The sequence below is a fragment of the Bombina bombina genome, chromosome 6 (assembly GCF_027579735.1).
Source record: "Bombina bombina isolate aBomBom1 chromosome 6, aBomBom1.pri, whole genome shotgun sequence".
In the NCBI taxonomy this organism is placed as follows: Eukaryota; Metazoa; Chordata; class Amphibia; order Anura; family Bombinatoridae; genus Bombina; species Bombina bombina.
The window spans coordinates 122,202,968-122,226,551 of NC_069504.1; the positions used below are offsets into that span (position 1 = coordinate 122,202,968).

General features: G+C 37.3%; 1 protein-coding gene across 1 annotated transcript in view; it reads left to right on the forward strand.

Annotated features, from left to right (window-relative positions):
- The window catches only part of ABCD2 (ATP binding cassette subfamily D member 2), a 184,653-nt gene that overhangs the window by 38,028 nt on the left and 123,041 nt on the right, over positions 1-23,584 (forward strand). The window contains exon 4 of the mRNA XM_053716594.1: positions 13,346-13,511. Within this exon, the coding sequence (XP_053572569.1) occupies positions 13,346-13,511 (166 nt within the window). The remainder of the gene's footprint in view (positions 1-13,345; positions 13,512-23,584) is intronic.

Below are 23,584 nucleotides of genomic sequence, written 5' to 3' on the forward strand. Positions count from 1 at the left end.
TCAAAAGCACAACATATTTTTTGAACTGCTGCAAAAAAATGCCTGCAAACAACATCAAGAGACAACTATTCTTTTTAAATAAAATTGGGATCTTAGTCACACTGGCTAAAATATAGCCATATTGTGTGACTAAGATCCCAATGTTATTTAAAAAGAATAGTTGTCTCTTGATGTTGTTTGCAGGCATTTTTTTGCAGCAGTTCAAAACATATGTTGTGCTTTTGAAAATGAATGTGTGCCAATACCTTTTTGTGTAATTACTGGGACATATTGGCAGCACTCCCAAAGATGTGTATCTAAACTTTTTGTAAGGTGTGCTAAAAAAATGTTTTTGTATATATATATATATATATATATATATATATATATATATATATATATATATACATACATACAGTCATGGCCAAAAATATCGGCTCCCCTTCATTTCTGTGAGATAATGCACCACTTCGCCCAGAAAAATGTTGCAATTAGAAATGTTTAGGCATTCTCATGTTTATTTCTTTTGTTTGTATTGGCATGACACAAAAAAGTGGAGAAAAAAAAGCCAAATCTGACACATTCCAGGCAAAACTCCAAAAATGGACTGGACAAAATTATTGGCACCCTCAATGTAATATTTGGTAGCACACCCCTTGGAATCAATCACTTCCTGTAACCATCAATGAGTTTCTTACACCTCTGGAATTTTGGACCACTCTTCTTTCGCCAACTGATCCAGGTATCTCAGATTAAAAGGGTTCATTTTCCCAACTGCTGTTTTGAGATCTCTCCACATGTGCTCTATGGGATTGAGATCTGGAATCATTGCTGGCCAGTTCAGTACTCTCCAGCGCTTTGTCTTAAACCATTTCTGGGTGCTTTTTGACATGTGCTGCTGTAAGACCCATGACCTCTGATGGAGACCCAACTTTCTGACACTGGACCCTACATTGCACCACAGTATTCTTTGGTAGTCTTCAGATTTCATAATGCCATGCATATAGTCAAGACATCCAGTGCCTGAAGCAGCAAACCAACTCCAAAACATCAGTGAACTTCCACCATGTTTGACTTTAGGGACTGTATTCTTTTCTTTAAAAGCCTTATTTCTTTTTCTTAAAACAGTAGAATGATGGGCTTTACCAAAAAGCTGTAATTTTGTTTCATTTGTCCACAGCACATTCTCCCAAAAGGATTTTGGCGTCCTCAAGTAAGTTTTAGCAAACTCCAATCTGGCTTTTTCTGTGTCACCAGTGGGGTCCTCATAGGTCTCCTACCATAGCGTCCCTTTTCATGCAGATGACAACGTATATTGTGAGGTTACACATTTGTACCCTGTGCCTGAAGGTCAGCTTGAATTTGTCTGGAAGTTGATTGAGGTTCTTTATTCACCATTCAAACAATCCTTCGGTGCAATCTTTGATCAATTTTTATTTTTCTTCCATGTCCAGGGAGATTAGCTACAGTGCCGTGGGCTGTAAACCTTTTGACAATGTTGCGCACAGTGAACACAGGAACATTAAGATCTATGGAGATGGACTTGTAACCTTGAGATTGTCCATGCTTTTACACAATTTTTGTTCTCAAATCCTCAGACAATTCTTTGCTGCTCTTTCTCTTCTACCTTGCTCAGTGTGGCACATAGAGATACACAACAAAAAGGTTGAGTACATTTTTCACCATTTTAACTGGTTGCCGGTGTGATTTCTATATTGTCAGCACCTGTTAATTGATACAGGTGAGTTTAATTACAAATTACAGGCGCATCACAAACTTGGAATGCAATTATTTCAATTTTGAGAAGGTACCAATAATTTTGTCCAGTCCATTTTTTAAATTTTGCATTTAATGTGTCAGATTTGGCTTTTTTTCTCCACTTTTTTGTGTCATACCAATACAAACAAAAGAAATAAACATGAGAAGGCCTAAACATTTGTAATTGCAACAATTTTCTGGGTGAAGTGGTGCATTATCTGACAGAAATGCAGGGGAGCCGATATTTTTGGTCATGACTGTATATATATATATATAGTTATAAAAATAAATATTAAAAAATAAAAAGTACATTATTTTCTAATTGAAAAACATTGGAATGTAAAATATATGTATCGTGTTTTGGTTGCGCATTTTAGGTCTAGCGCAGTGTGGGGTTAGCGCACATGAGGATTTTGTTATATTAAGACGCATTATATAAATATTAAATATAACATATTAATAAAATAATAATTATTATAGATACTGTAAAATATACATATATATTCTATGGCTTTTTTAGAATATTTACGTACATCTATAATAATTATTTACATTAATTATTAATATTTATCAATATTTTATTAGTGCACTCTTGTCAGGTTTTACGCACATAAGCTCGACAGCAGTACAATAATTATTCATGTGCGCTAACCCAAAATGAGTTATATTAAGGTGCATTATGTATTTATTAAACATTAAATATTGAAAAATATTTAAACCTGAAGCGTATTATGCATATTTTACATTTCAATGTTCTTCACGTAAAAAATAATGTACTTTTTATTTTAAAATAAATATTTCTATCTATATGTCTGATTTTAAAATATCTAAACCTAAATATCTATATGAATATGAATAGGTATATTTAGATATTTAACCCTGAAATTAGCTTTACCAAAGCAGCAACCAGAAATCTATCTCCTACTGACGAGTTCTAAAAAGAACGAAACAAGCTTGTCTAGTGAGTGGTTTCTGTGTTGCTACAATAATCCTGTTAAGGGATCGCTGTGTTAAACAGTATTTGAAGCAAAAAAACTGAGATTTTGCATATCTAATTTGCATATCTTACCCAGAATCCTCTTGTGCATTGGTAACATTGTATATGGAGTTTTAATGGGGAAAAGCAAGCGGGGAACTTGCCTAGATGTGCTAATTTTCTCTGCAAAAATTTGTATTGATTTACTTTTGAGACATGGATGATTTTAATCTCAGTTTTTTATCTCCCCCCATAATTTTAATGAATTTTGATTTAAACCTGAAATTAGCTTTACCAAAGCAGCAACCAGAAATCTATCTCCTACTGACGAGTTCTACAAAGAACAAAACAAGCTTGTCTAGTGAGTGGTTTCTGTGTTGCTACAATAATCCTGTTAAGGGATCGCTGTGTTAAAACAGTATTTGAAGCAAAAAACCTGAGATTTTGCATATCTAATTTGCATATCTTACCCAGAATCCTCTTGTGCATTGGTAACATTGTATATGGAGTTTTAATGGGGAAAAGCAAGCGGGGAACTTGCCTAGATGTGCTAATTTTCTCTGCAAAAATTTGTATTGATTTACTTTTGAGACATGGATGATTTTAATCTCAGTTTTTTATCTCCCCCCATAATTTTAATGAATTTTGATTTAAACCTGAAATTAGCTTTACCAAAGCAGCAACCAGAAATCTATCTCCTACTGACGAGTTCTACAAAGAACAAAACAAGCTTGTCTAGTGAGTGGTTTCTGTGTTGCTACAATAATCCTGTTAAGGGATCGCTGTGTTAAAACAGTATTTGAAGCAAAACACCTGAGATTTTGCATATCTAATTTGCATATCTTACCCAGAATCCTTTTGTGCATTGGTAACAATGTATATGGAGTTTTAATGGGGAAAAGCAAGCAGGGAACTTGCCTAAATGTGCTAATTTTTTATGCAAAAATTTGTATTGATTTATATATATATATTTATTTAAAATAAAAATAACATTTCCCTGTATGTGAACATACATTGGAATGTTAAATATTTACAGTAAATATTCAGTAAAAACACATTATTAAATATTATTATTATTAAATTATTATTTAGACACATACATATATTATAGCTCTTTGCAGTCAAATATGTGCCATATACCATATACCTTTGAACACATAATTATTTATATGACTATTTTTTATCATATAGTGTTTATATGAGTGTAACTGTTTTTTTAATGTATTTATGTTGTGTTTGATGCAACCTTTATTTCATCCCTAACCCTTTACGCAAAGTCTTCAGCTGCGGTTGCCCGAAGTGTGTTAAATTCAATTGCGCTTAAGAAAACTACTTTACTTTCAACTTATGTGCGTGCCAATGAACGTGCCCACAATAATTAATAGACTTTTACATGTTTTCGTCTACTTGACTGTAAAGGACCCCAATGCACTTAAATATATGTCTATAAATGTATGCATATGTATTTATGCATTTATTTATGTCTATAAATATATATATATATCTGTAAATACATACATGCACATATAAATACATATGTACACACATATAAGCATATATATATATATATATATATATATATATATATATATACACACATATAGTTATTTAGATATGTATGTGTATGTATCTCCATGTTAAAGCCCTTTGCAGGCCTTTTTTTTCCTAATGCATGAGACCTCATATCTTTGAGAACTTATAACTTTTTGTGCAATATTTTTTTAATAATTTTTATTAGATGTGTTATTATAAGTGTAACTAATGTATTTTGTGGCACTTTTTTTTTGTTTCGCAATTTCACATTTACTTTCAACTTGTAATATGAGTGCTCCTTCAGACGCGCACAAACAGCAGCAATAAAGCCAATATAGCTTGCGCGGAACTGTTAGAGCGCCACTCGTAATCTGGTCCAATTTTTTTTATTTTTTATGTTTATTTCATCATATATTTTTTTTGTAGAGTTATTGTAACTACAGCACAGCACAGTAGCAATACATATAGTACTTTATTATACTTTAGAGTTCATGTTTTTTCCTTTAAATAGTCTTTTATTGAGGTTTTACATATGAACATATATATATAGACAGAAGATATTCAGGTCAAAAGTTACATTGTTTAGACAGAATAGGATTGTGTACATCAAAGAATTAATAAAAAAAAAAAACGATTTGCTATGTCAATATTGTCTTGGAACCTGGTTTTTGTTGAAGAGTATTAGTATATAATTGTAGTTATTAAACTGGCCTTAAGAGGTCATCAGATATAGGAAATTCCTGTGTACATGATAACAACTACTAATTAGACCCTAATTGGGCCTAAAACTGAAGACAAGGAAAGGATACAACATGATAAAAAATAATAGAAAATATAACTTTAAATTATGTTTTGGTTCAGCGGGTGAGCACCGCTCCAACATATAGAAAGAGGGGGGTTATGGGGTGTGGGGGGGGGGACCAGAGATTCTCTAAAGATAAAAACAGTTTAGTGTATACATTTAGGTATATAGTATAAAAGAATATCAATGTTTAAGTTGAAAGTAGCCCTCCAGGAGCCCATGTTAGCATATGGGGGGGGGGGGGGGGGGGGTCAGAGATATTAATGTAGTTTAGAATGGTATATTTACTGCAGCCTCAAATGATCTACTAAGGGTAATAATAGGACTATTGGGTTGCAGTAAAGGGAGAAATGGCTGCACTATTTGTATCCTTATAAGGCTTAGTTGGAATATGTGCTGAAGCTCAGTGGGCATACGAAGAGACAGACTAGTTATGTTTCACCTGATATATATTATGAGTGTACTGGAGCTATGAAGGAGTTTGCCCATGAAAGCATATACCTTCCAACCTAAATGTCAGGCCTCTCATGGGTCTCCCAGTAGCATGTAAAATATGTTTTATCAGGGAATACACCGCTAAGAAGAAATACCTGGCTTATCTATAGGAGCTGAGTTAAATATTTTATCTGCTTAAAGGGACACTGAACCCATTTTTTTTCTTTTGTGATTCAGATAGAGCCTGCAATTTTAAGCAACTTTCTAATTGACTCCTATTATCAATTTTTCTTCGTTCACTTGCTATCTTTATTTGAAGAAGAAGGCATCTCAGCTTATTTTTGTTTAGAACTCTGGACAGCACTTTTTTATTGGTGGATGAATTTATCCACTAATCAGCAAGAATAACCCAGGTTATTCACCAAAAATGGTCCGGCATCTAAACTTACATTATTGCATTTCAAATAAAGATACCAAGAGAATGAAGAAAATTTGATAATGGGAGTAAATTAGAAAGTTGCTTAAAATTGCAGGCTCTATCTGAATCACAAAAGAAAAATTTTGGGTTCAGTGTCCCTTTAAAACTAGATGATAAACAGGGTAGTAGATACTTTGGTGCTAAGGTAATTATGTCAAGAACTAAGAGTATGCTATTTTTTTGGGGGGGGGGTAACCAACTTGGAATTACAGATAAAATAATAATAAAAAAAGAAATAATATGGGACTTGTAACTAGCAACCTATATACAAACTTAGATCCTTAGACCCACGTGCCAGTCAGTCGACGCTCTAAGAGTGATAGTATGAGTCTCGGGATAAGATGTTACTGAACCATGCTCTTTGCCAAACTTACAACAGTTAGCCCATCAGGGCTGGCTATGATACTTAGTAACTATGCTCAAGAAAAGTCTCTTTTCAATAATCTGGGCACATACATAATAGCCTGTTAGAAAGTCATCTCCAGGAAATGTTTGAGAGGGCATAGTATATAATAGTCAGATTCAGATGGACTCTATACAGTATAATGTGATATTCTACGGTACTTTATAAGAAACATAACAACAAAAAACCATTAGAGAAATAACAGCATAACGTATGTGTGCCTACAAACCCAGCAGTTACAGCATATAAGGCTGGAGTATATAGTAATCAATTTTTAAAAGAGCACTGCGGAAGTTAAATATATCCCCTTGTGCATGTACCAAAAAGAGAGAGTGCTATAGAAACATAAAACTGTGTTAAGTTAACCTTTCTGTAGAGAGCTATGAAAGGTAATATCCTTTAAGCATAGGCGGGATCAGACTGATATACTACAGGAAATTTCTTCTCTGTGAAAAGCATTACTGGGCTAAAAAGCTGCACCCAGGTGGTAAATCGCGATAGAACAGGCTAGCAATGTTATTGAGCCAGTTGTTCGTTCCTGTGAGTGCACTTCTCTTTGTATGTATCCTTTAAGCATAGATAAAGAATCCTTAGTAAGTCACACAGCCTATCTGGAGTCTGAGAGTTGTTTTTGGTAGGTCTTTATCATGTATCCCTTAAGGATCAGTCATTTGACCATGGATCAGCCGGAACTCTCTTAATCAGTGCAGGGCCTTCCAAGTGTTGATAAAAGTGTTTATATGGATATGTATTAGACATATCATAACATATAATGTCCTCTAGAAAGAGATTACCCCACTCCGGTTTTGAGGATTGTTTGAAGCACCTTACCAATTCCGACTCAAACAACAGTACGCTCCTCTCTGGTAAAGCATGGATGGCTCCTAGAGTGTTCAAATAGGGGATGCCGCCTAGCACACAACTTCAACCAGATAACAGCATCTGGTATCTCACTTGATGGTGTGGTTATCTATTAATTTAAAATATCTTTACTTTCTACTAAATCTCTATGGTGAAACCACTAAAACCAACACAGATAAATTGTCTATGAGAGGGCCTCCAGTATTTGTCAAACAGTTTATTTAGGAATCAATATATGTTAATAATAAGATAAATATTTACAGGTATATATATATATATAAATCTATTTTACAGATACAGTCCACATTTTAAGATACAGGGCAACTTTACTACACACTAACCCCAATTTGTTCAATACTGCTAAAATAATCATAGGAATGTACTTAGCCATATTTCTTGAGAGTTTCAGCCATCTTTACAGCATGCCCAGGATACAAAAGAGAGACAGAGGCTCTGGTGTTACAGTATTTTATAACCCAATTCAAAAGGGAGTGGCTTATCAAATGTCACTCAAAAAGACCATTGGGTGTGTCTTTCTAGACAGACACTAGACAAAAGAACTACTTGAATAAACCAGCTACTGTATGTGAATTGCCAGTTATAAAATCTGTGAGCTATATTCCAATATCCCTGTGATAAAAATGTCACCACATTCCCTCACTTTTTCTTCTCCTATGTTGCCCCGTTTTCTAGTTATACCCACTAGTACAGAAGAACACAGTGGGAGCGAAAACCTTACAGGAAAAATTCTCCCATCCCTTCGGAATCATTCCCTCGGCAATATGAGCTCTTCTGTACTTTCCTAGGACTGTCAATTCCTAATCTAACTTTATACAATTCATTAGAAAAATTAATTTAAAATTATACATGGAAACACAAAATCCTATGCTAAACCCCATTAGCAACATTTATACAATGGTCTTAAATATTGGGAAAAGTTCATGTATGAGTGTGTGAGTGTAGGTACACTAGATGGGTATGCGTGTAGTAAAATCTTTATTAAGAAAGTGTGAATTGTGCCTGTAAAACAAAAGTTATAATGGTTCACTGAAGTTCTTTGTTGTCATCTTTTGGCATCTGGTCCTTGCTTTTGGCATCTGGTCCTTGCTTTTGCTTTACCAAATCTCTTTCTTTGAACCACTTTGTTTTTTCCAAGACCCTCAAAGGAATGAAAAAAGATTAAAACCAGGCATATATTTACTTCACACTACAACACTCCAGCTGCAGTAGAAACCACATTCACAGTTATATTACCTTTAAGTTGGAAAGTGCCTCTGTTATTGCATCATCCCACTCGCACCCTTACTTAACTTATGTTGCTTGATTTATATGATTATTTACCCCTTTATGCTATATATATATATATAATTATTTTGGCCTAATGCACCATTTTACATCTCCATTGTGATACATTATACTTATTTAATTTGTCCAACGCCACCATCATAGCTTCATGGTAAGATCAGTCCTGAAGACACCTGAAAAACAACAATCTATAATATGTATTATTGGGGAAAAACTGGAAGGAAAGGTGAGAAGCCTTCTATCTTCATTGGTTTTCTTCCTGCAAGATAAGACTTCAGACAGTTTACATAGAAATGGTATTGCATGTGGCCTCCCAAAACTAATCACAATGGAGGTATCTGTTATTGTTTTTTTAGAAAGAGAATGCATCAATTAACTATACATTCTTAATATTGGCATTTAAAACTTAATAATGAAAAACACTTAAAATTATTAATTGAACTTAACACTAAAGTACACATTACACGATACAAATGTACTGCAAACAAATATGCTTATAAACAAAAATGAATGATTTAATTTGAGCCCTCCAGCTCTGTCAGTTGCTTCTTTAGAAACCCAATTTGATCTCTCATTCTCCTGTTTTTTTGTTTGAGTTCCCAATAACTTAAGTTGGCCTTATTGTTTATCTCATTTGACCTCAGCCTCCAATTTTCTCCTCTGTTAATATCGCCATTTAAATTCCTGTCTCTCCAGTTTTCTGTATTTGATGCTCTACTATTCTGATATCCACAAACATTCCTTCTATTACCCCTCTCTGATTCCTGCCTGTGAATATTCAGATTATTCTCCATTGACTGCTTCACTGCAGAATTTGCCTTAATGGTGTATGGGTGATAATTCCACCACTTCTCAGCTCTAGTGAGCACCATATGTAGGTTTGTGGAGTTTGGATCATACAGCTTTACAAACTCCTGACATTTTCTGGGGAGAGCTTCAAGTACCCTCTGTATGTGAGCTGGTGACCTCCAGACCCGTTGGGTCTGTGGCTGGCGCAGCACACACCAAAATAAAACTCTTTTTGCTACTTCAAATGGCCCATCTAGTGGTCTCATGGTAATTTCACTAATCTCTTTCTCTAGACTAGTAAAATTGAAAAAGGTTTTAGCTATCCTGCCAGCCTGATCACATATACTTGAATTAAATCCTAATAACCTGTTGGCATAGGGGTCCATGTCATCTTGAAGCAATTCGGTCCATTCCGGCATGCTCATACCTAATTTTATGGCTTTTTCAGTTCCCTTGTGAAACCAATGTGAAAAGTTATTAAAGCTGTTTGTGGGGATTGTGCCCCACCATTTCTTAAAAATGTCTTTATCTGCTACAGTCATTGGCCTAGTCTGATTTGAAAAACCTGTAGGAACTTTCAGGTTGTTAAAATTCTCAGAAATTATGACAGGGGCAATTGGAACAGAACTTGGGTTTTTAGTGGGGCCCATTTGCATTTTATCTTGTTTTACTAATTGTTTTGGCTCTTTCCTTTGTGGCAGTAAGTTATCACTATCTGCATTGTTCCCAGAAATATCACTAATTATTTTTTCTTTTTGTTCAATTTTCATCTGTAACTCAGTAATTTTGTTTGAGTATTCGTTACTGATGTGTTCTGTTAATTTTAATTTACGTTGTAATTTACTGATCTGTATGGTGTTAGTTAAAGCAGAAAGCTTAATACAATCTCTGTCAGTCTGTGTGTTATCTAACTTTAATTTAAGGTCTTTATTTTGCTCTGTAAGTTCTCCAATAATGTCCGTTAATCTCTTTATAGTTGAAATCACTGCCTGCGCTATCATACATTTTCTTTTATTATTCATCTTTTTAAGAGTTAATACCTGTGTTAGTATATCTAAAACACTTTCACACTTGTTGTTTTTAGCTTCTGGGATGAGGAATGGACCATTATATTTATGAATGTAATTGTTAAAGTAATCACAGATTTCCTGTGAAATATAGTTTTTTCCAGACATTTTTAACAGATAGCCGTTAGAACTAAAATAATAAAAAAAATATTTATATATTTATATATATATATATATATATATATATATATATATATATATATATATATATATATATATATATATATATATATACATACTAGAATAGTTAGTGTGTCTCACAGCATAGTAGTGTTTTTTTTTGTTTTTTTTTTAAATGTTAACACAGGATGTACAAGATATCATTGAGATGATAATTTTACACAACAAAGGACATAGCAGTTAAGCCATGTAGAAGGGGTAGTAATTAGATCTGTTTATAAGCAGGTCAGCATTCCAGCAGAGGTAATAATATAGTTACGTTTTTTCTAACCACTGCTCATTATTCTTTATTTTAAATCTGGGGAACAGACTTAGAATAGTGTGTCTCTCACAGCATAGTTTGCCAGACTATTTTAACTGCCCCAAATGCATGGAATTATCATCTCTATAGGGCAATGAAACACCAGACTAAACAGAAATTAAGCAGAACAAAATTAAAAAAATTAAATATTGTTCTCTTTTAAAAGGTGTAAACCATCAATAATACTAACCTAAATAAAATAAATGAACAAAGCAAAGCAAGGAATCCTTTTTACTGATATTTTCCCAAATTGAGGAAAAATTATAAAAATATTTTAAGTACAGGAAGATTCTATAGAACTTCTAAATGCTAATTTCAACTGTAGTTTTGGTTCCAGGATCTGCTCCAAACACAGGAAATGCAAATTTTTAACGTTGTTACCCAAAACAAAGGTTACACCTTTTGTATTCCATACAAACTTAATTAAAAATCTGAACAAAGAAATGGAAGAAGAAGGAGGGAAAAACAAAATATGCTTTAAACTGCTTATGGCTTAGCATATTCCCAAAATTAAACTGTAATTTCTTAACTTTAAATTCTACACAATTTCCCATACAATTCAGAATGAAATTTATGTATAGGGCAAGCTACAGCTCTGGGTGTAACACATTCACAGAAAGGAATCCTTTGTAAAAAGAAATAAATAAAAAAGTGCAAGAATATTACAATCTTTATAAAAATGGACATTATATTCAATCACTTTAACCTTACTGTGTCAGCTATTAAATAGTACTGTAAAGCTTTTGTTTGTAAAAACATTTAGATGGAACCAACACAACACATGTCTCTAAAATTCACTAGAAAACTGCCTCAACAATAAAAGTATCCAGTTTCCAAAAACAAGAAAAATACAAGAATTAAAGGGACAGTCTAGTATAATCAACTTCCCAATTTACTTCCATCATCAAACTTGCTTTTTTTCTCTTGGTATTCTAAGTTGAAGCCAAACATAGGTAGGCTCATATGATAATTCCTAAGCCTTTTAGGGTTGCCTCTTATCACATGCTTTTTTTAAAATCTCTTTTCAACACAAAGAGACAGAAAATACACATGGGCCATATAGATAACACTGTGGTGGTTATTTAAGATTTAGCAGGCTACAAAACAGGCCTTCCCCTATGCAAATGCAAATTTATACAGACCAGAAATACAGGTTTTTTTAAAGCCATGCTTTTCTTGAGAAACATACAACAGGCCTTTGAAACCAACCACTATTTGCGCTTTTTAAATAAAGTACTACATACAAAAACTTTGCTATAAAACACCAAATCTACATTTACTGCAGTTAAATTTAAAATAAATCAACATTCATTTGATTCCTGCAAAACTAAATGGCATATGGATTCGTCTACAACTTCATTGCCGCCAAAATGTGGTTATCTATTAATTTAAAATATCTTTACTTTCTACTAAATCTCTATGGTGAAACCACTAAAACCAACACAGATAAATTGTTAAATAAACTCTATGAGAGGGCCTCCAGTATTTGTCAAACAGTTTATTTAGGAATCAATATATGTTAATAATAAGATAAATATTTATAGGTATATATATATAAATATATTTTACAGATACAGTCCACATTTTAAGATACAGGGCAACTTTACTACACACTAACCCCAATTTGTTCAATACTGCTAAAATAATCATAGGAATGTACTTAGCCATATTTCTTGAGAGTTTCAGCCATCTTTACAGCATGCCCAGGATACAAAAGAGAGACAGAGGCTCTGGTGTTACAGTATTTTATAACCCAATTCAAAAGGGAGTGGCTTATCAAATGTCACTCAAAAAGACCATTGGGTGTGTCTTTCTAGACAGACACTAGACAAAAGAACTACTTGAATAAACCAGCCCTGTGTGAATGGTGGAGGGCTGTAGAGCACTGTACTGCTCACAGATACCTGACTTTTCCGCTATCTCGGGCTTGGGGCTCCATATCTCTGTCTGACACACCTCCTCTGCATCTTGAGGCACGTCTCCTCTCCAGTGTGGCGAGTCTGGTTTGCAATGACTGGCAACCTCCTCATTTTCCCCTGCCAGCGGTGCATTCTGTTGCATGTCCACATCAGCTCTCAGTTCCCCAATAAGAGCTTGCCGATGGATATCCAGGGAGAGCAATAAGTTGCACAGCGCAGATGAGATTTGCCTCTCCATAGGGTAGCTTAAGGGGAGGTTAAAGTGTAAAAAATTTATCTTCTTTGTACTGTTGTGTTGTCTACTGTTTTGCATTATTGTCCCATATCATATGTCCTGTGTTCCAAAACTTGTTTAAAGCCAGATATTGGAGTATAACAATTCTTAACGTGCCAAAAATAGAAATTGTTGGATCAAACGACAGTAGCTCTGGAATGGCATGTCTTGCTGCTTCGGCTGCTGGCTCCGCCCTCCGGAGTTCATGTTTTTTAAGCTTTATGCATGGCTAAGCTAAAATCATTTTATGAATTTAATAAAGTAAAACAATGTTTTGTTTTGTAGGTAACAGAATTAGCAGGCTATACTGCAAGAGTGCACAATATGTTTTCAGTCTTCAATGAAGTTAAGAAAGGAATATACAAAAGATCTTATATCCAAGAATCCAAGAATCACAAAAAAAAGGAAGAAAAAACAGAATTACATATCGATGGACCCTTGGAAATCAAAGGTAATGAGCAATAAATCAATATCGCATTCTTCCAAAATAAACATGAAATACTTTAAACGGTTTTTCAAAGGAAAAAAATATTTAGAAATGGAAAATAATCATTAGAAATTCACTTAATGTTTTGCACATTAATACGCAAAGACTGTTATGATTGATCCATAAGGGACTTCATGAGTAAGCACCTACTAAGATCTCGAGTAAGCAGCAATAGAACAAAACAGGGACATTTATTTTTTATTGAAAATGCCATTAAAAATATACGATGGGATAAAAACAATTAGAGAATCATGCATAAGTAACAGCATGAGATATGTTTTGCACGACCATGCTTTTTACAATCATGATATGAATAATTTTGCAGTCTAGGTATACACAATTGACAAGTATAACAATTTGTCAATAGCTGACAAGAATTCAATAAAGAGAAGCGAAAATACCCAGAGGTTTAAGTAGAAAGATTATCCCTTACTCTAACAACTATCCATATTCTAGATGAATAAGCAAATAATAAATTAATGATTAATTACAGTAGACACGTATGAAAAGAGATGTCCATACATAATAATGTATAGCTCTCATTAGATGGAGGATGTAGACAGCCATTCACAAAAATAAATATGAATTTCTAAAACAAAATATAAACCAAAAAAAAAATTCAATCAAAATCCAAGTGATGGTTAAGTTAATTGAGAACTCTGGTTTGAGACCGCAAAGTGCAGTGAAGTGAAATTTGCATAGCCTGTTTCCCCTTGTGTAATTGCTAAATGATACCATGTTTGTCTATGCCGCAAGTATTAATAGCTCATTGTGCTCTGTATAGATGTTATTCCTCATTGTCAGTGTCTGCTGAATATCAATGCATATGCAGGGGGTTAATAATTAAATGGGGCTGTGCTTCATTTATGTGTAAAATTTACAATACTATTGAATTGTGTGATGTATGTGACATAAGGAATTTTATGTTGTAATTTTCGCATCTGTATTGTCTATAACTGAGATGAAAAGACTTTTCAAACATTACATATCAGATTCATAATTACCTGAAGAAGCGTTTGGTCTTTAACCACCACCTGTGTACTTTATCTGTTGTACCTTGCATTTACATTACTTTATGTTATAGACTTATGGAATCATTCTTCATCTCTTGTGAATACTCTCCATTAAAGGGACAGTTGAGATTTGTATATAAAACATTTAAATATTAGTATAGAAACAACTTTTCAATATATTTTCATTATTATTTATTTTGCCCCCTTTCCTTGTAATTTAGCTATAAAAATTGAGAAATTTACAATTCTAAGAACGTGGAATACGCCCTGCTGACTTCTCAATGCTAACTCTGATACATATATGTCTGTAATTGGCTGTATCAGATAACTGCAAAACTATTCACTTTATGACAGGGGCTAGCCTTGGTGTCTGTGGACTAAAGCCTAGATTGTCTTCTGCAAATGAGGCAACTGACGGGTTTGGTTAAACCAAACACCATTTGTTTGTGATCTGTGACAAACTCAATAAGGAAGTGACTCTGACCATAATTGCTCATGGTGTGGGGGCTCATACAGAACCCACATCCCCCCTCTAATCACTTAGAGGGACTAAAGACCCCTTATTTGAAAGAGGACTTAATGTCTCTAAAATCCACATTGTTTGATACCTTTTTTGAAAATACCAGACAGCTAAGGCTACCCCCAACCCCCCTACAACCTCACCCCTGTTGTTTCTCATTGGTTTTGGGCTTCTCAGAGCAACCACAATCTCTGGAAGCTTTTGGTTACATGGTTTTGTGTTTCAAACTTATTTAAAAGAGCTGGTGTATGACCAGGAAAACCCGCCTAGGCTGGTTGAGCTCCTGGAACTACCGGTCGGCCACCTCACAACGGACACCCACCTAACCTCTCTCAGGCTGTCCAGGCTCCTGGAACTCCCGGTCGGCCACAGGACAGCAGGACACCCGCTAACGCTTTGTCGCTCCAGCAACCATGTGCCCTAGAGCTCAGCTCTTTTGGGGATTAGTAGCCCTTAGGGAGGACAAGAGGTGGGGGGAATTACCGGTGGGGAGCTCCTTTGGAAACCGGGGGTTTTGGATACCCTTTCCACATAACTTCAACGGACTGTAACTCCGGTCTCCAGAAACGAATCATGGTGATTTTTGGACTGGGGCATCTGGGGACCGTGAGCTTTAAAATGACATCATGGAAGTACCGCCGCTCCACCGGGATCACCCGAAACTGCCACCCCTAGGTCTTGGGCTGTCTGAAGGGGCGGGAATGGCGGGAAAATTGTGGGATTGTCCTTTGTGTTATCAAGATGAGCTCTGTGTAAAAATGAAGTGTATGTTTTACAATAAAATAAGTTCTTGTTTAACCTGAATGCTAGTCTGTCTAGTTATTTGGGTGGGCTCCAGCTAAAATCACTTTCCTGGGCTACATAGCAGCATCAGGCAGAGCTACCCAGTCTGGGTAGCTGGAGTCTGCCACAGGGTGGGACCCTGGGTACTGATGCTGTCAGGCATCAGAGGTGGCTACAGGCTGTGGTCACTAGCCAGCTACATAGCTGCAGTCGGCAGGGAGGAAGCAGGACCCATTTGGCGGCGCTACCCAGTCGGGGTAGCCGGGGTATCCGTCACATTGGCTGGCAGCGGTGGGATCTGCTTCTTTTACAAGGTTCCTGCTGACAGAATAGAAGTGACACAGTAGCCGGTAAATATGGAGGAAGAATTCCTAGGAAGAGTACAAAAGATGCTTACCGGAACAAATGATCCTTATTCGGAAAAGGACATTCTGGCATGGTGGAACCTTGCCCTCCGAGACCTCTGGTGGGAGGCTCTGCAACAGGAGCAGGAAAATGGAAAGGTCCTCCCCACAAATGACACAAGATTCCGGGTTCGGCAGACTGTGAGACTGCCTTTCCTGGGAGAACAGCCAAAGAAGGAATGGCTAGCTGTTCTACATAGACTGATCCAGCAAGAGATGTGGGTGGAGGACGGCTATCGGGCCCTCTAATGGCTTTTTATATGCAAGCGCAGCCATGGCTGGAGGAAGGCTCCCCCACAGAGGGCTTTGGCTTCGGCGGCCCTGGATTGCTGTTTACAAAAAGGACAGAGTACCCACAGTTTGGGAGCGAGACAGACCAGGGTCTGGAGGATATCTCTGGGCTCCAAGAGGAACTGCTGGATCTCTTGGAGGAGACCTGGCTGCTGGACGATCTGGATTTTATAATTGACCAGGAAGAGGCACTGGTCAAGGAATATTAGAGGCTGCTGGATCTCGCTAAGCAGCGTGCCAGGGGCATACAGATATGGGGTGCAGCCCTCTGGGATTCATGGAGCTCGACTATGGAGGAGTGGCAGCAAAGAAAAAGGCAACTAGGGCTGCTGGATCCTGATCAGCAGTCTGGCTCTGAGCTTATAGACTTGGACAAGGGAGCCACCCCAGCAGAAGTGCTGACAACAGGGCAGAGAGCCGCCAGCCTCTGCCCAGCACCTGTAACAGCTCCAGGAAACCTGGGAGCAGAGGTAGTCGTCCTCCCTCCCCTTACAGAGAACCCCTTGCAGGTAGAGATGGATGTCAATAACTCTCCCCAGCAGCAGAACCCCTTCCCGGGAGAGGAGACAATCAGTCTCTCTCCCCAGCGGCAGAGCCAGGAGCCGGGAGAGGAGACAGTCTGTCTCTCTCCCCAGCGGCAGAGCCATCCCCTGGGAGCGGAGGAAGTTGTCCTCCCTCCCCGTAAACAGAACCCCTTCCCGGGAGAGGAGACAGTCGGTCTCTCTCCCCAGCGGCAGAGCCAGGAGTCAGGAGAGGAGACAGTCGGTCTCTCTCCCCAGAGGCAGAGCCATTCCCCCGGGAGCAGAGGTAGTCATCCTCCCTCCCCGTAAATAGAACCTCTTCCTGGGAGAGGAGACAGTCGGTCTCTCTCCCCAGCGGCAGAGCCAGGAGCCGGGAGAGGAGGCAGTCGGTCTCTCTCCCCAGCGGCAGAGCCATTCCCCCGGGAGCAGAGGTAGTCATCCTCCCTCCCCTTACAGAGAAACCCTTGCAGGGAGAGATGGGTATCGATATCTCTCCCCAGCGGCCAAATCCCTTTCTGGGAGAGGAGACAGTTGGTCTCTCCCCCAGCGGCAGCACAGTTTCCCATGGAGCGGAGGTAGCAGATCTCCCTCCCCAGCGGTTGATCTCCTTCTCGGGAGAAGAGACAGACAGACTCTCCCCTCAGTAGCTTGGCAGGGTCTCTACCCTTTTCTTGTCCCGGAGTATTTCTCACTGAGGGCAGGCGTTGCATTGGGTAAGGAGGATAAAAGTGTATACAGTTGGTGCCACATGTTTGGTCACCTGAGCTTCACCTGCCCCACCAAGGAGCAACCTCCCCCTCTGGTCTGGGGTGGGAATACAGCTGGGAAACCAGCACTGGCTTTGTTTGTGGGTGGGTCAGCCGGTACTCAACAGAGTGTCACACAGGGAGACAGTTTGGCCATGGAACTTAAGGACACTGGAACTTGTGGAGCAGCAATTGTTTGGGAGCCGGCCTTAGCAAACTTGTTTGGGACTTTGCATTATGTGACTATCCCTGTGTCCAGGGCGCAGGGTTTAAATGCCAGCAGGAACCCCCCAGGATGCCCCAAGCTTTGGAGCAGTGACGACTCTAGGAACAATATATAGGGGGGGCACATAAGATACCACAGTCAAAACTGGGGGGGGGGGCGCTAATAATTTTCATCACTTAAGGCTGTGACACACTGCAAGTGGAGCGGCTTGCAGCGTGTACATGCGACTGTGCGTACTCATTGTGTCCTGCCTTTTCATCTCTGAGCACTCTGCTGCGTCAGGTCGCGTAGCTGAGGGCTCAGAGATAAAATATTTGATCTTCAGAAGCGATGCAATGCGGAGCGAAGCAGCTGCTTCGCCTCGCGCCGCATCCCTTGCAGTGTGTCACAGCCTTAAATCATACCACTGAAAATAAACTAAATAAATATATATATAAATAAGGTTCCAAAATACCAGAGTAATGTGGTATGCAATAATAGCTTTTTATTGTACTAACCTAATACTTAAAAGACAAGCTGTTGAGTTTTCCTTTCTTCCTCAATTGCTGATTGGTGGCTGCATATATATACTGATTGTCATTGGCTCACCCATGTGTTCAGTTAGCAACCAGTAGTGAATTACTGCTCCTTCAACAAATGATACCAAGAGAATGAAACAAATTTGATATTAAAAGTAAACTGGAAAGTTGTTTAAAATTGTATGTTCTGTCTAAATAACGAAAGAAAGAAATGTGGGTTTCATGTCCCTTTAATTATACTAGTAAATTCTATAGTTCCAATGTGGTAATATGTTATACCTTTTGTGTCTAGTAATTCACAATCAGGATGTTAAACGGATAGTCTATTAAAAATTAAACTTTCATGATTTAGATAGAACAGCAATTTTTTTTTTATTTAGCAAAAGAAAAAATAACTTCCAACAGTTTACGCCATGCAAGACGTATTTTAAATTTTTAACAATTATGGTCTACAGTTCGACCGCAAAACGCCACGCAGGACGCAATTTGAGCATTTGAAAAAGAAAATTAATTTATAGTCGACCTTGAATATTTTATTAATTTGAACTTATACAACCTATCTTAATAGCAATAGGGAAAAAAAGAGAGAAAAAAAAGAGAAGAAAAAAAAGAGGAAGAGAGGGAGAGAACAAAAAAAAAAAAAAAAAAGAAGAAAAAAGAGAAGAAAAGAGTCCCCCTCCTAATCGAGTCATTCCCCTCGCCCCCCAAGAGGCTGTACTTAACAAGGTCTATAAAAGATACATCTAGTATGATGTAATAGGTCAGCTTTCTCATCTGAATTTCTACCAAGCCCCCAGGAGTACCAATTCGGAATTCCTGAATGGGAAAATGAAATCATTTATCTCTGTATCCGGCAAGGATCTAATAAATACTGACCATTTATTGAAAAATTGTATAACATCCTCTTCATTATCTAAGTTAGTATCTCTTTGCTCTAGCAGGCATTGTTTTTTTAAGCAATTTTTAATTTCTGGAATGGATGTCGTTACTCTTAGCTTCCAATTTTTAAAGATAAGATATCTAGTAGCTAGTATGGAAAGGAGGATAATATTATCGTTTATTTGATATTCGGAGTGGTTCGGGAGCCCAAATGTAATTTGTAACTGTGTAAAACCTGGTATAGGAATTTTAAGAGTTCTGGTGAGCCAGAACTCTAGCTTCCACCACAGGTGTCTTATTTTAGGGCACTCCCATATCATATGAATTAAATTTGCTGCTATATGTGAGCATTTTGGACACTTATTGAACCCACAGTTACGGATTCTACTCCCTCTATTGGGGGTAAAATAAGAATTGTGTAATAGTCTGATATGCGACTCACGCCAGGTGGCTGACAAGGTAACCTGAGCTATTTTCTGGATTGATGATTGAATGAATTTAGTATCAATAATATAATGAGGGGTCATCTGGTTCCATAATAGAGCAAGTTTCTGCGTCGCCAAATCAGCTTTGCTAGAATTAATTAATTGATAACATAAAGAAATGGATCTCTGACCATTTTTGTACAGTACTAGCCAGCCTTCCAGTTTGCCCAGAGACCACGTCCAAGCTGATTCTGTCATGAGCCCTGTGACAAAATGTCTACTTTGTAAATATGCGAAAAAATCCTTGTTGCTAATATTAAATTCTCTTTTTAATTCTTCGAAGGATTTAACACATTTCCTGTCTGTATCTATTAAGCATGTCATTTTATCCAAACCTTGATTATGCCAAGTTTTAAATAGAGTCGACCTCAACCCTGCTGGAAATTTCGGATTGCCCAAGAATGGTAAGTATTGTGAGACTTTACAGTTTAGAGATAAAAGTTCCCCCACTTTCCACCATGCTTTTAATGGATTGAAAAGGGATTTAAACAATTTAATTTCTTTAGGTAATTCTTTAGGAGGAAAGTGAATTAATGCTGACGGGATATACGGATAACATATGGTTCCCTCTAATAAGTTGTTTGTTACATAATTACTATTAGAGATCCAATCAGCTACTACTCGCATAAGAAAGGCATAATTGTAGAAGCGAATGTTAGGCAGGGCAAGGCCTCCGTATTCTTTTGAAAGGGATAATTTCTTTAAAGATATCCTTGGTCTTTTCCCCTGCCAAATAAACTTGCTGAGTGTGCTGTTAAGTAATCGCACATCCCTTTCCAATAGCAGTATTGGAGTGTTCTGTAATACGTAAAGAAGTTTTGGTAATAAGACCATTTTAAATAGAGCTATCCGACCGGAGATAGATAATGGAAGGCCCTGCCAGTTTTTCAATTTCTCCCTTATAGTATTTAGAATTGGAGTAATATTGAGATCATAAAGCTCCGCTGGGTTGGAGGCAATGAAAATTCCTAAGTATCGGAAAGAGTCTGTTGCCAGGCTAAAAGGGATGTTGGAAAGAGAGTTTTTATTCTTCCTCAGCCATAGTAGCTCTGATTTTGCTTGATTGATCTTGTAGCCTGAGAAAGATCCAAACCTAGTAGCAATATCTAAAAATTTTGGTATGCTAAAATGGGTGTCTGAAAGATAAAGTAGAACATCGTCCGCATAGAGGGCTATTTTTATAACTTGGTCACCTATTTTAATTCCCGGCAATTGCTGTCTGACCATGATCGCCAGAGGCTCTATTGAGACGTCGAAGAGCAGGGGGGAGAGGGGGCACCCCTGTCGAGTTCCTCTTCCGAGGGTTATCTGTGAAGACATGCTGTTGTTCACAATCAGTCTTGTGTATGGATCTTTATATAAATTTTTAATAAATCTTAGAAATTCACCCTTGAATCCAAATTTATTTAAAGAAGTGAAAAGATGATCAAAATGAATTGAGTCAAAGGCTTTCTCTGCATCTATTGAGACAATAGCTAAATCAGAGGCATCCCCCTCCCCCCGACATCCCACCTGACTTAAAATATTCAGTTACAATCAGAGCCTCTCTGATTTTTGCCGAGGAATTTCTTTTGAATAAAAATCCAGCCTGGTCTGGGTGTATAATTTTAGTAAGTGATTGCTGTAGACGGCTGGCGAGAATTGAAGCTAGAATTTTATAATCTACATTTAAAAGGGCTATCGGTCTATATGACTCTTTGAGTGAAGGATCCTTCCTACCTTTCAAAATTAAGATTGTGTTAGAAGCAGAAAAGGAAGTAGCGACTGGCTCTCCCTTAACATAAATACTGTTGTAAAGATTGTTGAGATAAGGGGCTAGCTCAGTATTCATAATTTTATAGAGCTCATTGGGCATACCATCTGGACCTGGTGTTTTATTAAGGGGAAGATCTGAAATAATTTTTATGATCTCAGACTCCAGTATTGGAGCATTAAGAATTTCAAGTAGATCAGCTGTGATTTTAGGATAGGAAATTTCATCCCAGAATTGCCTCTCATTGAACTGATCCGAGCTCTTGTGGGAGTATAGGTCCTGATAATAAGTAATGAATGCTTGAGCAATCTCTTCAGGTTTCTTTAAGGAGATACCCTCTTGTTGTATGGTTTCGATACAGGATGATTTTTTTTCTTTTTTAACTAAATTGGCGAGCAGCTTACCCGATTTATTCCCAAATCTGTATAACCTGGCTTGCAGCTTTAGATCCCTCTGTGTCTCCCGGAAGACCGCAAAGGCATCCCCACCATTCTTGGCACTGATATATTTCGCCCAATTCCTGGGCGAGTTTTCCAGGAGATACAAGTTATAAGAATTAATTACTGAGTTAGTAATTTCTTTTTCTCTCAGTCTTATTTTCCTCAGTCTCATAGCACTATAAGCTATTATTTCACCCCTAAGGACAGCCTTCGCGGCCTCCCAGAAGAGCAGAGGAGAATCTATGTAATGATGATTATGTTGAACATAGTCAGCAAATTTAAGTTTAAGCCAGTTTTTGAATTTTAAGTCTGTTGTAAGAAATGAGGGAAAAATGAAACGTATAGGTTTGTTTTTAAACTGACTCAATTGAAGCTCTAAATATGTTGGACCATGGTCTGAGAGAAAGATGGGAAGGATGCCTGTCTTTACTTCAAATTTACATAAAGAATCGCTGATAAGGAGTAAGTCAATTCTGGACATAGTCTTATGAGCCCTGGATAGGCAGGTGAAGTTTCTAACATCTGGGTTTTGACATCTCCAAATATCCTTAACTGCCAGATTCTGCTTAATTGATTTAAATAATTTTGCTTCTAAATTATCTCTCTTTTGTTTGGGCAGTTTTGCTGAGTGTCTCATTCTATCCAACTGGCAATTTGGAGCCATATTAAAGTCTCCGCCTAGAACCAGATGACCCTCTTGCACAGAAAGAATCTTAGCCTGTATTTTAAACCAGAAGGCTGGAACCAGTTTGTTAGGGGCATAGATATTGAGTGAAGATCTCTTTGCCAATTTTTATCTTTAACAGGACAAATCTACCTTGTGAGTCTGCCTCACTGTGAATAACCTCTAGGTCAGTTTTTTTCCTGATTAATATAGCCACCCCTCTCTTTCTTCAGACACCTGGAGAAAAAATTTTTTCCTTCACCCAGGTAGACTTAAGTTTTAAAGACTCTTCTGGAGTCAGGTGGGTCTCTTGTAAGAATGCTATATTGGTATCTAATTTTCTCAGGTGCGTAAGGATAGATTTTCTGTTAATGGGAGTGGAGATCCCGCCCACATTCCATGATACTAACTTAAGGTTTCCCATTCAGAGAGAAAGGAATAATATCCGATGAAGTGGGCGAGGGGAAGGAAAGGGGGGGGTAAAAAAAAAAAAAAGGGAAAGAAAAAGAAAGAAGGGGAAAAAACAATCCCTATCTGACATAATCCAATTACTGTTGATACCGAGAAAAAAAAAAGGGGAGAGGAGAAAAAAAAAGAAAAGAAGAAAATCAAGACACAGGAATTAATTTAGGAAGGAGCTAATGACCTGCCTTGCTCAGATGGTTGTCTATCTAACAAGTTTGATTATTTCAGGAATTGTTCAACCTCTGATAAAGAGTTAAAAACATGAGTATTTGTGCCTTCTATAATTTTTAATTTTGCTGGATAGATAATAGTGGCCTGGTATCCTTGCT